Source organism: Vicia villosa, linkage group LG1, assembly GCF_029867415.1.
Source record: "Vicia villosa cultivar HV-30 ecotype Madison, WI linkage group LG1, Vvil1.0, whole genome shotgun sequence".
Classification (NCBI taxonomy): Eukaryota; Viridiplantae; Streptophyta; class Magnoliopsida; order Fabales; family Fabaceae; genus Vicia; species Vicia villosa.
Genome location: NC_081180.1, coordinates 75,737,743 through 75,754,281, shown reverse-complemented (window position 1 = coordinate 75,754,281; position 16,539 = coordinate 75,737,743). Strand labels below are relative to the sequence as shown.

The 16,539-nt window shown below is 32.9% G+C and overlaps 2 protein-coding genes across 2 annotated transcripts; both read left to right on the top strand.

Moving 5' to 3' along the window:
• Positions 1-2,662: 2,662 nt before the first annotated feature.
• Positions 2,663-7,647, top strand: LOC131642581 (ubiquitin receptor RAD23c-like). The gene is made up of 12 exons (XM_058912819.1): positions 2,663-2,902; positions 3,944-4,105; positions 5,352-5,405; positions 5,538-5,617; positions 5,732-5,797; positions 5,936-6,113; positions 6,270-6,428; positions 6,500-6,568; positions 6,663-6,710; positions 6,789-6,898; positions 7,028-7,106; positions 7,257-7,647. The coding sequence occupies exons 1-12, from the start codon at positions 2,837-2,839 to the stop codon at positions 7,374-7,376; spliced, it is 1,191 nt and encodes a 396-aa protein (XP_058768802.1). The 5' UTR covers positions 2,663-2,836; the 3' UTR covers positions 7,377-7,647.
• Positions 7,648-12,292: 4,645 nt separating this feature from the next.
• On the top strand, positions 12,293-14,953 carry LOC131609879 (ACD11 homolog protein-like). The gene is made up of 4 exons (XM_058881699.1): positions 12,293-12,692; positions 13,530-13,702; positions 13,827-13,972; positions 14,579-14,953. Exons 1-4 carry the CDS (start codon positions 12,462-12,464, stop codon positions 14,683-14,685), a joined length of 657 nt encoding a protein of 218 aa, XP_058737682.1. The 5' UTR covers positions 12,293-12,461; the 3' UTR covers positions 14,686-14,953.
• The last annotated feature ends 1,586 nt before the right edge of the window (positions 14,954-16,539 follow it).

Below are 16,539 nucleotides of genomic sequence, written 5' to 3'. Positions count from 1 at the left end.
CGACATTTTTTTTATAGGGACTAAAAACCAAAATTAAGATATTTATAGGGACCAAAAACTTATTTAACCCTATATTATAATGCAACAACACTGATGGTTCCACTTCTAACCATACATAACAGTCTATACAACTTTCAGAGTAGTCCTTACTTCGAATTACACTTCACCACACAAACACATATAATCATAATCACTATATAGAATTATATAAACAACATCGTAACTCACATGTATAATTATAATTTATCCTTCATAATTATAAGAAAGAACAAATATTATACGTTCATTTATAATATCTCAACACCATGATCCAACCCGTTAAATTCACCTAGACAGCAACAAAACATCAGCCTCGTGCTAAAATAACATTGAAAATTGGACTGACTGCTCAGAACCGGTCACAGACGCTTGTGACGACCAACTCGTCACCAAGGTGACAACCGTCACCGAGCCCGTCACTCCCTCTCCTCATAAACTTGTCACTTGGGTCACGATCAACAAATACTTCCTGTCCGGGAACCATGACGGTCTACCCGTCACCCAGCTGATGACTGTCAGCTCTCCCATGTGCGTGACGACTAGCTTGTCACGCCGAGCCTGTTGCAGAAACTTAAAACATGCGTTTTCACCATTGAAACGCATTCGAAGCTCTGATTTCGAACCATAGTCACCCAAACCGCACAAAAACCAATAGATATATATTATACGATGATTAAACCATCACATATTCGAAGCTCCTTTCAGTTTTCTTATTTATATAAAGCCCATTGATGAAAATCAATGGTTAAGATTTGAAGTAAGTCTTCTGCACTTACTGTTGGAGTAAGAATATCGCTGCTCATATATATATATATATATATATATATATATATATATATATATATATATATATATATATATATATATATATATATATATATATATATATATATATATATATATATATATATATATATATCAATCCAGATGTGTAATTTACATATTATGTTTATTTGGATTGATCAATCGGAATGTATAAAACCCAATGATTTCAATTTCCAGGTTACATGACTAAAACTTACCATGCTTTTAATTAAAATATCTTTAGATTGAAAATTTGACATACTCTCAAAACAAGGCATACATTCAAAATAATCAAAATAGTTTAAAATTCAAAAAATATTAATCAAGATAATCATAATATGTCAAGTTGAAACGCACATGGACCCCTGTATTATTATCCACGTGTATATCACTTTTCTTTCAATGAGTTTCGATAAGATCCACCAACAATTTAACCTGACATAATAGTACGAGGTAAAAGCAACACGAACATAAAAGTGAGAGGAAATGAATACTCACATGTTGCTTATAACTTTACGACTTGCAAATATTTATTGATAAAAAATGCTTTTGATGAAAACTCAAGAATTTGAGATTTAATATAACATATTGTCATCGATGGGAATTCAAACCAATTTTTGTAACTTAATAGTTAGTCGATATGCATTTCAATAAAATATAATGTCATCGAAGAGAATCCCAACTTGCCATAGCTAAATTATTAGCTTGACAGAGATTTTTAAAAAACATAATGTGTTATCAGAGAGAATTCAACATTGTTACTTAAAAGTTAGTTCGATGAATATTTCAATAAAATATAATGTAATAAAAGAGAATCCCAATCTGCCATAGCCAAATTGTTAGCTCGACATAGATTTCGATATAACATTATGTTATCATAGAGAATTCAACCTTGTAACCTAAAAGTCAATTCGCTAGACATTTTAATAAAACATAATGTCATCGAAGAGAATCCCAGCCTACCATAACCAAATTGTTAGTTCGAGAGAGATTTCAAAAGACCATAATGTTATCAGAGAGAATTCAACCCCGCCGTAACAAAAAAAACTCGACCTAAAACATCAACAGTCACATGGACCCCTATAATATTATTCATCCATATATCACCTTTGATTTAGTTTTGATAAGACCCAGTAACAATTTAGCCTGACAATACTAGTATGAGGAAAAATCAACACACACATACAAATGAGAGGAGGCGAATACTCACAATTTGCTTTATAACTTCACGACTCACAAATATTTATTGATTGAAAGTGTTTTTGACGAAAACTCAAGAATTTGAGATCCAACGACATGTTGTCGTTGATAAGAATTCAAATCAACTATAACCTAAAAGTCAGCTTGTCAGATATTTCAAAAAAAAATGTCATCAACGAGAATTTCAAACTGCCACCATAGCCAAATTGTTAGCTCGACAGATATTTCACTATAACATAATGTTATCAGAGAGAATTCAACTCCGCCATAGCCAAATTGTCAATTCGACAAAGATTTTAGAAGAACACAATGTTATCAGAGAGAATTCAACTCCGCCATAATTAAAAAACTCGACCTAAAACATCGGTAGAACATAATGTAATCGGAGAAAATTCACATCCAGTCGAGAACACCTTTGACACAAAATCTAGCTAACTCTCCACTTTCAACATTCAAAACTAACCCCATCTCCCATCCTTACACGTTAGGCCCACTTCCCGATCAAACCATCTAGATCAACACAAAAAAATCAAAAGAAAACATCGAAGCGGCGCGTTAATCCAATCCAATAATTAACGCGTGAAGTTCACAACTCAACTACTGCCAACACAAACGAGCATATTTCGAGTATATCTTGTTTCAAATCATAGAGAGAAGAAAGATTTTGGGGTCACTCTCGTTTTCTTTCTTTCTTTCATCCGTCGTCGTTTCGGTCTCCGAATCCCTACCGCGCCGTCGCGAATTTCGCACCTCTTCGTTGCGGCGATCGAAGATTCTTGAAGCAGTAACGAAGATGAAGGTTTTCGTGAAGACTCTGAAAGGAACTCACTTCGAAATCGAAGTCACGCCACAGGACACGGTTTTCCCCAAACTCCTTCTTGTTGTTGTGAATTTTCGTTTTCTTTTCGTTTCGTGAATTGCGTTTTGTTGTTTGATTTGTGATACTTACGATGTGCGAGATCACTGAATTTGATTGTGAATTAGGGTTTAGTGTTTTGCCTGTTTGGTTAATTATTGACTTTTGCTATCGATTTGAGTTTTTTGATAGTTGAACTTGAAATTCAGGTTTTATAAGTGATGATTTAGATGTGGTGTATAGAATATGTTGTGAAATTAATGATGCATCAATGGATTGTGACCTTGTGGGAAATTTGTTGTTAGGTTTGGGATTATTGGTAATGATTTTGAATCAGTTCCACATTGATTGTTTAAGTTATTACTTCATAGGAATATCGAATTTGATTATGCTATAAGCAAAATCTCTGTCCCGTTAGGGATATCAGTTGAAGAGGCGCGGGTTCGAACCTGGGACATCCCACTTGCTTACTGCATAAATACTAGGTCTAAGTTATGTGCTATTTTTTTTGGGTCAAGTAGGTTAGTGGCTGGAATTTCACACTTAAATGGTGAATAAGAGGGATGTCATGGGTTTGAACCCGCGCCTCTGCAGTCCGACGTAGTTTGATGTCCCTGCACAGCTACCAACTGAGGTGGCTTAACGGGACAACTTATGTGCTATTCTATCCACGAGCATTTCAATAATTGAGTGCATATGCTAATACTAATTAATACCTGCATCAATAAATTGTCATTATTAGTTAATGAACTGTCAACAGTGACACTGTGCTCTCATACCATTGGGGCATTGTTTATTTTCTGAATCTTTCAAGATTGCATATTAATATCTGAATTTTTCATTAATACTTTAGCCCACTCAAATGTGGAATTATACACAGCAAGCTGTAAGTGTTTGATCTGTTAGTTATGTGGGTTTTGTGAATATCTTTATACCCTGCTGTGTATATTCTGAACCACAATTGTTTTTTTGCTATATTGGAGCCACAATAGTTTCTCTTTTGCTATATTAGTTGTACTAATTAATTGTGAATATTCTCTTCAGATTTCTGATGTGAAGAAAAATATAGAAACTGTTCAGGGTGTATATGTCTATCCTGCTGCACAGCAAATGCTTATTCATCAAGGGAAAGTTTTGAAGGATGGCTCCACCTTGGAGGAAAATAAAGTAGCTGAAAATAGTTTCCTTGTAATTATGCTTTCAAAGGTAAACCTTTCATTTATCGCATTTTTCGTTTTGGAAAACTGCATTAATTTTGAACTTACCAAAACTTCCATTATTTTGTTGCAAACATGGTTTTTGAACTTTACGAGCTTCTTCTTTGCACAATTTTTATTGTTTTTGAGTTTTGGTTGGTTGGTGTGTGGAATTTCATTTGGAGTGTTTAAGATCTATCATAATTTGCAGTTTCCCAGAGTTATCAATCCTGGTTGATAGCGGCACTATCCCGGGAGAGTGGACTGACTGCTATGAAATTGCAGATCGCGGGGCATTTTTCAATTGCGGCTTCTCTTTGAGTAACCACGGATTGCGAAGCGGAGTGGCTTCCTGGTCCAACCTGCTTTTTTTTTTTTTGCAAAATCCCCAAAATATCCTTAAATTTTTGTTCATTTGCCCTAAATTTCATTTCCTCTCTCGCGACTCTGTTCTTCTTCTCTCGTGTGACTCTGTTCTTCTTCTCCTCTCCTGTGACTCTGTTCTTCTTCTCCTCTCTCGTGTTCGCCTCTGTACTTCTCCTCTCTCATATTTGATTCCATTTGAAGGGCAAGCCATCGCCGCCATCTTCGTACCTTTCTTCTTCTTCTTCCTCTATTCTTCTTTTCTTCTTCATCCAGTGTAAATTATCTAAATCAATATATTCCTCTGTTTTATTGTCAGCTTCAGCATCTGATTCTTTAAATTAATGCAAGGTTGCTTTGTTTGAAGAAGAAGAATAATAATTTGAATCTTAATTCTTAATATAATAGTACTCTAAGATTGAATATTGAGATGCGATGCTTTGATTACATTTAAGACTTGTTGATGTTGAATTAAGAATTTTTTACTAAACCTTCTGTTTTGATAGTTTGGTTTATGAATCTTTTAATGGTATTGTTGTATTATTGAGTTATTTCTTTGATTTATTTTTATAGTTATTATTTATTTAATTTGTAAAAAAATTAATTAAACAGGGGTTATCCCGCTATCCCATTTTTGGGGTCGTCCGCTCCGGTCCGTTATCCGGGATTGATAACTCTGGTTTCCCCCATGACCTATGGGTCTGTGGTTTTCTCTATTTAGTCATGATTGGATGATGAAACCCCGATGTGCATAGTTAGTATTCATCCAGCATAATATAACTTTATGTTGCAACCTAAATCAATGAGAAATCATTATTACCTTTTCAATCTCAATACTTATTATATTCATTTATTCAGTACTAAACTAGAAATATGTTCTTAAAATGTGGCAGAATAAGACTAAATCTGGTGAAGGGTCTACTGCTTCAAATGCTCCTCCAGCAAAGGTGAGTTAAGTTTGCCGTGTTATGAATATTGTTCACGTTATCATCATTTTTATTATTATACTTTCTGGGTTGTTGTAAGAAAGATAGTCCAGCAACTGAAAATAGTATCTGACAATTATCTATACACTGCAGGCCCCACAGGCGAGTTCTGCTCCTACTTCAACCCCCACAGTGTCTGTATCACCTCAAGCTCCAGCTGCAGTTGTCACACAGTGAGTGACTTGTTTTACATGACATTTTCTTGAATTGTTTAGATAATATTTGTTTCAACTATCTATACATATTGTGTTTTACTTAAACTCTGAAGCTTCATTTCAACATGACAGACCTGCATCTGTTGCTGCACCTTCTCCAGCTCCTACTCCTGCTCCTATATCTTCAGCAACTGCTACGTGAGTATTCTGTTTACTTCAATGTTTGGAATTTGGTCTTTATTGCTCCTGTAATTTTTGTATATTGTAAGTGGAAATTCTACAATTATCTTGATTCTTCCATTAAACTCTGTTGCTTAAAAAAATGTTTTCAAGCAGGGAAGGTTCTGATGTCTATGGGCAGGCGGCATCCAATCTGGTTGCTGGTAGCAACTTGGAGGAAACAGTTCAGCAAATCCTAGATATGGGTGGAGGAAGCTGGGATAGGGATACTGTTATTCGTGCTCTCCGAGCTGCCTTCAACAACCCCGAGAGAGCTGTTGAATATTTGTATTCGGTAAGTAGATTTTAGATGTTGAGTGTCTTAATATTAGTATCTTGCTATATATTTCAGTTACCAGTTTAGGATTCCTGTTATTTCTTGATGATACTTACATATTTTGCAAAGGTGGTTGAGTCTTGTATGTTATTAAAAATATAATTCATAATTTAGGGTATTCCCGAACAAGCTGAAGCTCCAGCAGTATCCCAAGTGCCTGCAATTGCGCAGCCTGCGAGTCCTGCAGCTGCAGCTGCAGCTCCACAAGCAGCACAGCCTGCTCCTGTTACATCGAGTGGACCTAATGCTAATCCTCTAGACCTCTTTCCCCAGGTAACAATTGCTGTTTTTTAAACTAAAAAATGAAATTTCTTTAGGGTGGTAAACTTAACTCTATGTTACAGGGTCTTCCAAATATTGGTGCTGGTGCCGCCGGTGCTGGCTCTCTGGATTTTCTACGCAACAGTCAGCAAGTATTATTTTTCTCTCTGTTGTCATTTACTCTGAATTTATTACTTTATAGGTATGTTCTAATTAGATTAATCATATTTTTCATTTTCATTTCAGTTCCAAGCTCTGCGAGCTATGGTGCAGGCAAACCCACAAATACTGCAGGTTTTCTTCTTCACCTTAGTAGCATATTATATCCTATTTTCTCTCGTGGATTCCCCATAATTCTTGTTATTGCTGCAGCCCATGCTACAAGAACTTGGCAAACAAAATCCTCATCTTATGAGATTGATTCGAGATCATCAGGCTGACTTTCTTCGCCTGATTAACGAACCCATGGAAGGTGGCGAAGGGTAAGATTTATCTATTAAGGCTCTTTGCAAATTCATTTTTGATTGTTTCTTGTAGTGGGTGATCTTATTATCCTTTTTACATGTCAATAATGTCCATTGGCTTACTTTTTGGCTTTCGATATGCTTTAGGAACCTACTGGGACAAATGGCTGGTGGTATGCCACAAGCAGTAACAGTCACACCCGAGGAGCGCCAAGCTATTGAACGTGTAAGTTTGGCTTCTTCACTATAAGATGCATTAGTCGATATATGTCATTTTCTTGTCAACACCTATAAAGCTATAAGTACACAGGGTTAATTAGCCTTTCCTCTGTATTTTATAGTTTCTGCAAATGGTGATATGTTTTTTCTGTTGCAGCTTGAAGCAATGGGTTTCGACCGTGCTATTGTATTGGAGGTGTACTTCGCTTGTAACAAAAATGAGGAATTGGCGGCCAACTACCTTTTAGACCACATGCATGAGTTTGACGAACAATGATCTTTTCTGAATAATTTCCAAATTATTTTTCGTTATCTTTTCTCTCGAGGGACCTTTTTTTAAAATTTTATACTTGGTGTTTAATGAGGTAATGCTTTATAAAGATAATTTGAAGTTGACTTTGGACAAGGGTGTTTTTACCTTCTCATTGCCGCCCTTATTTTTACCATTTTCTCCCCATCGAGGGATCCTTTTCAGTAGTCATATACAATATACATACATAGTCGTTGCTTAGCTTCTCTATTATTGGTTTTGTGCATCCTTTTATCAAGTGTAACTGTGCATCTTTTTTATTCTGAAGTCTATATGAGTGTGCCTTGTATGGATAAATTGTTTATTTACTCGTGAAAAAAAGCTTTTGTAAAATGTTATAAATTGTTTTTATAAATTCTTCAAAAATCGCAAAATTTATGTAGTTTAAATTAGTCAATCCAAACAAATTTGGTTGAAAAGAATTTCATATCATTTTGGAATTCATTAAATGCCTTGTATTTGAATTCATTTAATGTGTTGTATTTGAATTCATTAATATTTGACAGTCTGAATTAGCTAAGTTTTGAAATTCTTTGTAATTTATTTGATATGATTTGGATTTATTGTTATACATGTTTTACTAAAATAATGACATACCTCATTCTGAAGTTTTGGTTAAGTATGAAAGAGAGTAAGGGTTGGTTAAGTTAAATTATTTTACAGGTTTTTGTGGTTATTGAATTTTTAATTGTTTCAGCGTAATTGTTTAAAAAGTCTTTGTAATTTGTGTAGTTTGTTTTTGTTAGATAAATTACATATTGTTATAATTTTTGTTTTCCATGTTTTGCAATAGTAGCATTTTATAAAAACAACTAGTCAGAGACCCGTGCTGTCGTACGGGTGCATTATTTATAGTGTAGTATTTTTTGAATGATATGAAGAAAAAAAATGAAATAAAAAATTTGACTAAATTGTATATATAAAATGAAAATTAACAATTAGAAAAAAAATTTACTAATAAAATTTTCATAGTCAATTTCACAATGCTTTGCAATTTCAACAACATATATTTTGATGATGGGTAATTTAATTATGATATTGTGTAAATAACTAAAAAAATATGTAGTAATTTATAATCTTCAAATAATAACCATGAATATATTTGGGGGCGGTCGTTGTTGAACTGTAGCAAATTTCTTTTAAGGGTAGTTGGGCCTACAACCTCGTAAAATGTTTCAGATTTTTAAAAAATCGCCACCTATATGTCGCAAAACTTTTTTTTCTTATAGTGTGAGATGGAGAAAAAATTAATATTTAAAAATAAAGATTTTTTCTCTTAAATTAAAATAATGATTGATTAACTAAAATAAATATTGTCTTGTTAATGACCCGTGAGATAAATACATTTTTCATCATGCTAATTAAATTTAAAAAATACATTATACAAATAAATCTAAAATGAATTACTTAATTATTAAATAATTATACAAAGAAAAAATTGATCCATGAGACGGAAAGAGAATAAAAAGAATTTTAACATTTGAAAAAATAAATAAAATATGTATTATGTTGATAGTGACCCGTAAACTACGACATAATATCATGTAGATTTATTTAATATTGTATCATATATATTTAAAAACATGTAAATTTAAAATGAATGATTCAATTATAAATAAATAATAATCATAAATATGCAACTATATTATATTTTCAATTGAAATTGTACTTTATAAAGAGAAAGAGAATGAGGTAGTGTATTATGTTTTTAAAATTAAAAAAATACATTATACAAATAAATTTAAAATGAATTATTTAATTATTAAATAATTAAGCAAAGAAAAAAATTAATCCATAAGAGGAAAAAAGAATAAAAAGAATTTTAACATTTGAAATAATAAATAAAATATATATTATGTTGATGTTGATAGTGACCCGTAAACTTTAGTCCAATATCATGTAAATTTATTTAATATTGTATAAAAAATATTTAAAAATATGTAAATTTAAAATGAATGATTCAATTATAAATGAATAATAATCATACAAATTGTAATTTATAAGGAGAGAGAAAATGAGGTAGTGTATTATGTTATAGAAAGTTGGTGGACCAATGAGAGTGAAACACTTGGTGCAAAAGATAAAAAGGTGAAGAGTTATTTTGTTAGTTACCAAAATGTCCATTTTGTAGTGTAAATTTATTTTGAAGAAAGGACAATTTAGGGAGTTTGGTCAATCTTTTAATATATGATAGATAGTTGATAGTTGATAGTTGATAGTTGATATAATATTTTTCTCTGTTTTAGTGACCATGGTCTCAGAATAATTTTAATCACAGTGGGCTGCGTGATATTAAGAAGATAACAAGTTAAAGAATTAAAAATAAAATTTTGTTTTAAAATAAATCATTTAGAGTTCAATCTTGCTAACAAGTTACAAGTACCGTAAGTTAAAGGACTAAAGCTAAATTTGTTATCTAATTATTTTGATTTTTTTTTAAGCAACGAAAAATTCCATAAAAAAGAAAGTCAAACCAGCACAATAAATGCTGGGCAAGAGCACCAAAAGCTACCGTGATATATTGTCAAAACAACCCTTACAATACACAACCAAATCGAGCCAAAACCAGAACAACCCCAGCAGCTAAAATCCACCACAAAACAAATACATAATATGAAGATAACACCTAAAACAGGTTCGCATAACACACTCAACAACCACCACAAAACACAGGGCCAGCCAAACTACAAAATATCTACAGCTAATATACAAACTCACGGCAGACAATCACGCCATTAGAAAATCACACCAGAAAAAAAATTCTTCGGCATAAACAAAAGGCCACTGCGGCTCAACCAAGACAGAGCACCCGCAAATACAAGGGAAAACCAACAACAAAAGACTGAAAACAGAAAACAACCGTAATATAAACTTCGACAGTAGCAAAAAAACCACAACATTTCAATCAAGACGAAGCATCCAATATTGCGGAAAAAGTCGGCAACCACAAACCTCGGCAAATTTGACCCAACACAACATATAATTAAGCTGCCACTAAGCCCAAATAAGCCTTAGGATTTAAACATCACAGAGCAAAATCATCCTTAATCAACTTTGATTTTATCTTAAGTCATTTCTAAGAGTAAACTATAAAAGTATGCATGAGTGTAGTAGCATGGTAATCAATGCTTGATAAATAAAAGAGTTAAGGGAAGAAGAAAAGACACATAACGATATATAATGGTTCGACTATCATTCTTTCATTGCTTACTTCACTCTTTAATGGTGTTAAAACCATTAGGAAATAATTAAGATCTTCCACTATTTAGATATGATGATACAAGCGTTTTGGTTACAACGAAATACTAAACAATAAACCACATTGTTGATTCAAACAGTTAAAACTACTCACAATACAAGATCTCAAAAGAACTTGATCCATTGATTCTTCACATGCACAATAATTTTGCTCTAAATGTTCGTATGTAACTATCAACCCTTTAATCCTACCGATTTCTTGTTTTTTGAGCAATTGTCATGGCTAAGCATTCATTGGATAATCCTAATTTTGTCTGCGAGCAATCTTTCTTCAACTCCACCAAGAATGGACAACTTCCAATCATGTCTTACAGACAATTCATACTTGATCTCTTCAAAGTCTTTCATGGAGTATATTGAAACACTCTTCTTGATGAATATCAATGATACCAAACAGGATTCAAGAAATGATATTTGCACCTGTTACAAACAACAAACTTCACACAAAACATTAATAACCTAATGCCACCATTAGTCTCCCTCAATCAAGAGGTTGTTATAAGAGAAAATATCATGGTGTAAAGAAGAACCCACTAAGAAGAGAAGACAAAGAAAAACACTCATTGTCTCTATAGGTCACACCATAGGTTTCTCACACTTACACACTTTCATCAAAGAAAAAAGTTATTTATATGAAATATAAAAAACGGGATTTTGAAGCAATGATTCAAATCAAGTGAAAACCATAACTTAAATCAAATTTGGACTTTTGAACTTGTCGATTCAAATCAAGTGAAAACTATGATTCAACTCAATTTGGGCAGGGAAAAATGAAGTTTCAAAAGGGCAATTGATTCAAATTAATATATGTACTTGATTCGGATCACGTGAGATTGTGATTCGAATCATGCCTATTTTATGATTTGAATCAATTCCACCAGAGATTTTTCCCATATTTCACACAGCTCATGATTCGAATCATATATTCTTCTTGATTCTAATCAATAAACTTATATTTCAATTTTGATAATTTTACTTGTGATTCAAGCTATGCTTGTGGAAAAGACAAGATAGCAACCCTCAATAATGTCCGCTCCTTTCCGTTCCGTTTTTCACCCCTAGATCACGAGATTCAGTTTTAACAATCACCCCTATATAAACCGACTATAAGTCACATAAGTGTATTCTTTTCGTTTACACTTGCATAATTCCACCTCTCAAACACTCACTTGAGCCTTGAAGTGCTAACATTTTCGATACCCTTTTCATTGATCACCCGATGCCTTTATCACTCTACCAAAACCTTTATCATGAAATAGTTTCTTATCCTATTGATTTGTATTTCAGATACTTCGATGTATCACATTTACACAATGTTTTATTATTTTACACTATTAACTTGAATGTTACGAGTTTATTCACATATTGTCCTTTTCCGTTTAAAAATGTTGAATTTATATAATTTTCCAACATATTCTATCAACTTGTATGAATATAATTTCAATTTACAAAAAAATAAATAAAATTGAACAAGGTTAATAGGCAAGATTACATCAGGCCCAACCCAATCAGCTAGAGAAAATGGGCTTTAACGAAAAGTTACGAAGGTTGAACCACAAACCCTTTACCGTTTCCAACCATAAACACACCGTATTCATAGGGAACCTTCCTATACAAAATCACTCATCAACTTTCCCAGACAAAAAAAAAAAAAACTCCATGTATTATTTCTTCTCCAACACGCTTTCCCCAAATTCATCATTATACGACTCTTTCAACCTTTCACACTTTTCCTTTTTCTCATAAATAGAAACAAAGAAAAAAAAGATCACGATGTTGCGGTGATCATAAACGATGGTCAGTTTTGAATCCGTTATGGAACCTTCGGATTCAGCGATTGCATCGCCTCTTTCTGCCATAGCCGACGCTTTTGAAGAGCTCGTCGAAAAGGTTAAGGATTTCAAGAACGGTTCGTCCGATCATATTCGGTTGGATACTTTCTGCGAAATCGCTTCTCTTGTTACCGTTCTTTTTCGTTGTCTTGGTCTTGCTTTCAAATTCGCTGAAATGGAATACGTTTCCAAGGTATATATATAAAATCATTCATCGTAATTGTGATGTATTAATTTTATGGTTAAATGATGTTGATCATCGTAAAGTTTTGATCCTAATATTGTGGAGTATAATGTTGAAATATCTCTGGAAAAAATTGTGTATGTGTCTAATTGTAATTATGTTTAATTAATTAATTTTATCAAGTTATTATCGGTGTCTGGATAGTATTTTCGGTTTTCGTGCTTCATAGGTTAATTGTTAGGATAATATATATATATATATATATATATATATATATATATAGGGGACGACTCAAGTGAGAACACTTGATTATTATGAGAAATGAGAACAATGAATCTAGACCATTAGATTTGATTTTAATGGACTGGATTGGTTTCTCTTTCCAAGATCCTTAATATTTATTTTAAATCAACACAGGAAGAGAAACCAATCCAGTCCATTAAAATCAAATCTAATGGTCGTGATTCATTGTTCTCATTTCTCATAATAACCAAGTGTTCTCACTTGAGTCGTCCCCTATATATATATATATATATATATATATATATATATATATATATATATATATATATATATATATATATATATATATATATATATATATATATATATATATATATATATATATATATATATATATATATATATATATATATGTGTGTGTGTGTGTAATGAGGACATTATCATGTTTTGTTTGATGCAACCAAATTAAGGTTGTTGGAGATATCAACAGCTTAGTAATGAGGACATTATCATGTTTTGTTTGATTTTGAAGATTTTCAACTAGTAATAGTTTATTATGTTTTTTTTTTGGGTTTTTCTTCTAATGATGATTGTTATGATCAGCTACATGGACTAGTGGAAGCATCAAAGAAGTATGAGATGCTACAAGATATAATTGACCATGATGTGGCTAATGACACGGTGAAAACTTCAGGAAGCTATTCGCGTAATCTACGTAGAGTGCGGCAGGGTCTTGATCTCGTTAGAGCTATATTCGAACAACTTTTGTCGACAAGGTAAGGAATCCTGTTTATACATGTATCTTTTCTTGTCTTTTGATGAATTATCTATGTTTTTTTGTTTAGTTTTCTGTTGAAGGTTAGCAAGTTGCTGAGATAGTAGTTTTTTTAACATTTTCAGTGATAGTTCTCTGAAAGGAGTGGCTTCAACAGCATATGGAGAGGTTTGTGCGCCGTATCACTCATGGACAGTCAGAACGGCTGTATATGCTGGGATGTATACACTTCCGACGAGAGACCAGTTGTTTGTGAAGCTCAATGAAACAGGTAACTTGCATTGTTTTGTTATGTTCAGTAGATATCAAATTATACATATAATGTGTTAGTGTTTACATGGAGATAAATTAAAAAACAGATTCCTTATATTGGTTGTTGCTCTTATTCAAATTGGCAAGCATGAATCAACCTTAATCCTAACATGTGAGGCGACATAGTTGACATCTTAGTTTAAGATGTCATCCTAATTCTAACATGTGAATAACTAGATGGTTAATATATGTTTTGAGGAAAACCTAAAAAAAACTATAAGAAAAGTTATTAAGAAATATCTCGAGATTAACTATTTGAATATAAGTATGGTTCTGGATAAAATATTACTGCGGAAGTTGATCCATGTAGCCAATCCCACTTAGTCGGATAAGACTTGGTTGTTACTGTTGTTGTTGAATTGTTTCATTCGGCCAAAAAAATTATCTACTTCTTTATTTGTGGTGTGAAACAAATGTGAACTCTTTTCTGAACAAAAAACAAAGGTTTTTTGTCTTAAGCAAATTGGGGACCATTCACATTATCATTTAGATGTTATCTTATTGTTTCAATCCTTCTTCATCTTATATAGACCTAAACTTTTATTTAATATAAATGTTATTGCAGAGCAAACAGCGGAAAAGAAGATGAGAAGGTACATTAGTGCCTCACTTCCAGTTATAGAATACATTGATAAACTATACCTTTCTCGAAGTATTGTATTGGACTGGTGAGTTCGTGTAGCAGGCTGTGATGTGCTCCATTGGTATAGCAAAACTATTAATCAGTTTTTTCGTGCGGCTATTTGGAGAAAGGGAGACACCCCCATAAAAAGAGGAAAAATTAGGATTTTTACTAAAATGATGGTTAGCATTGATTTACTGTTTTGTTTTTGTATATACATAATTTACTTAGAGGACAGAAACAGTGATTTTTTAATTCTCTTGAAAGAGAAAATAATGAAATGTGGAAGGTTATTTAGTGCATTATTACTTGGAAATATTCCTTTTGTTGACTTCAAGATTACAATTTTTGCTATATACCTTTGTAACCCAAACTCACCCTCTTGATTAGTGATGGTTGAAGAAGGGTTCTGCATGATGTCCAACTCCTTTGCACTTAGAAAAATATGTTTATTTGCCCTTCCCGGAAGGAGATAGTATGAAACCCCAAGAGTTTTGTCAAGTAAAATTGTTACTCTGGAATTTGAATTACTCGGGTCACGAGCTCCCCCGAACGTCTCTGATCTGATTAGGTGATAAATTTCTTTCTAAATAAATATGTCATACACTTTTTAACAGCTATGGTAATTGCACAAAGCTCCCTAACATAAGAGGGTTTCAAAAGCGATTTGAGCAATGTTAGTCCAAACCAAGGCATCCTTGTTAATAAGTTCTGATAATGGGACTTCAATGCCCGCATAACTAATAAGTCCATGTGAGCATGAAAAGCGAAACTAGTATTGAAATAAATTTTTTTGCAATAATTTTTTTGCAATAAATTGAAATTGAAATCTCTGTAACACGGACACCCCGACGACTTCGACATTAACACGGTGACATCAGTAATAATTTTAAAAAATGAATATATTAAACGTAATCACAAGTGTCGGTGCAAGTGTCTGATGTCGACACGGATACAATGGAAACGCATGTATGGTAGTGTATTTATTGTGGGTACACTAATAAAGACCACACTTAAGTTACGGAGAACAAGAAAGTTTTTTTTATTTTTTATTTTGACATGTAAAGAGTCAGTGTCTTTACCCAGCTGTCTAGCTAGGTATGAATGTGGACATTTGATTGAGGAGTCAGTGGAGAGACGGATTCTAATGCATGTAAAACATACATGATTCCTATATTTGACATTAGAACATCAAACATACATGTTTCCTAGATTTGACTTTAGATGAATGACAATGATGAGTTTTAAATGGGAAGTGAGATCAATCCAATAGATACTAAAGTTATCTATTGAGGGAATATTGTTCAACTCATTTAACACATGGCTTAACATGTCCTTTCACGAGATACATCATGGAGGAAGTGGGTTGAACTTGATCACATGCTCGTCATGTGACCTTGTCGCTTACTATCCAGGTATTCCTAATGTTATTTAAGAGTCTGAGAGTTTGGTCTATTCAAGGTCGTTCGAGATACACAATTAGTTGAGGAAGAAGACGAGTTTGAAAAAAAGAGCGCGTCTCTTTCCAAGAAAGAGGATCCCACAGTTTTGGAGCAAGACATCCATCTTATTAATGGCCAAGATATAACCGTTCTTGAGGAGAGCGAACCTATTCCACCTAATAGTTAGATTTGATTGATTGTACCTTGAATATTTGTGTAATGGCGGCCATTTTGAGGGTTTTTTTTATGGAATTGTGCCCCTTATGGACCTTTTGACTCATCGAACCACTCCCTTTTGAGCGCTTTTTGACTTATGCAATCATGCCTCCTTTGAGGATTTTTTAATTTATGCAATTTTTACTATTTCAACAAGAAACATTTGGCGTTTTGTTTGTCTTTTATTTTTCTTGCATTATTTGAATTAATTTAAGAGTTTCATAGTTCAATGCGAGCTTATGCTCG

Excerpts from the sequence above, each read along its gene's own strand:
- LOC131642581 (XM_058912819.1), top strand. The coding sequence starts at position 2,837 with ATGAAGGTTTTCGTGAAGACTCTGAAAGGAACTCACTTCGAAATCGAA. Across the intron at positions 2,903-3,943 it reads AAGTCACGCCACAGGACACG|ATTTCTGATGTGAAGAAAAA; the intron begins GTTTTCCCCAAA and ends TATTCTCTTCAG. Across the intron at positions 5,618-5,731 it reads CCAGCTGCAGTTGTCACACA|ACCTGCATCTGTTGCTGCAC; the intron begins GTGAGTGACTTG and ends TCAACATGACAG.
- LOC131609879 (XM_058881699.1), top strand. The coding sequence starts at position 12,462 with ATGGTCAGTTTTGAATCCGTTATGGAACCTTCGGATTCAGCGATTGCA. Across the intron at positions 12,693-13,529 it reads AAATGGAATACGTTTCCAAG|CTACATGGACTAGTGGAAGC; the intron begins GTATATATATAA and ends TGTTATGATCAG. Across the intron at positions 13,973-14,578 it reads TGTGAAGCTCAATGAAACAG|AGCAAACAGCGGAAAAGAAG; the intron begins GTAACTTGCATT and ends ATGTTATTGCAG.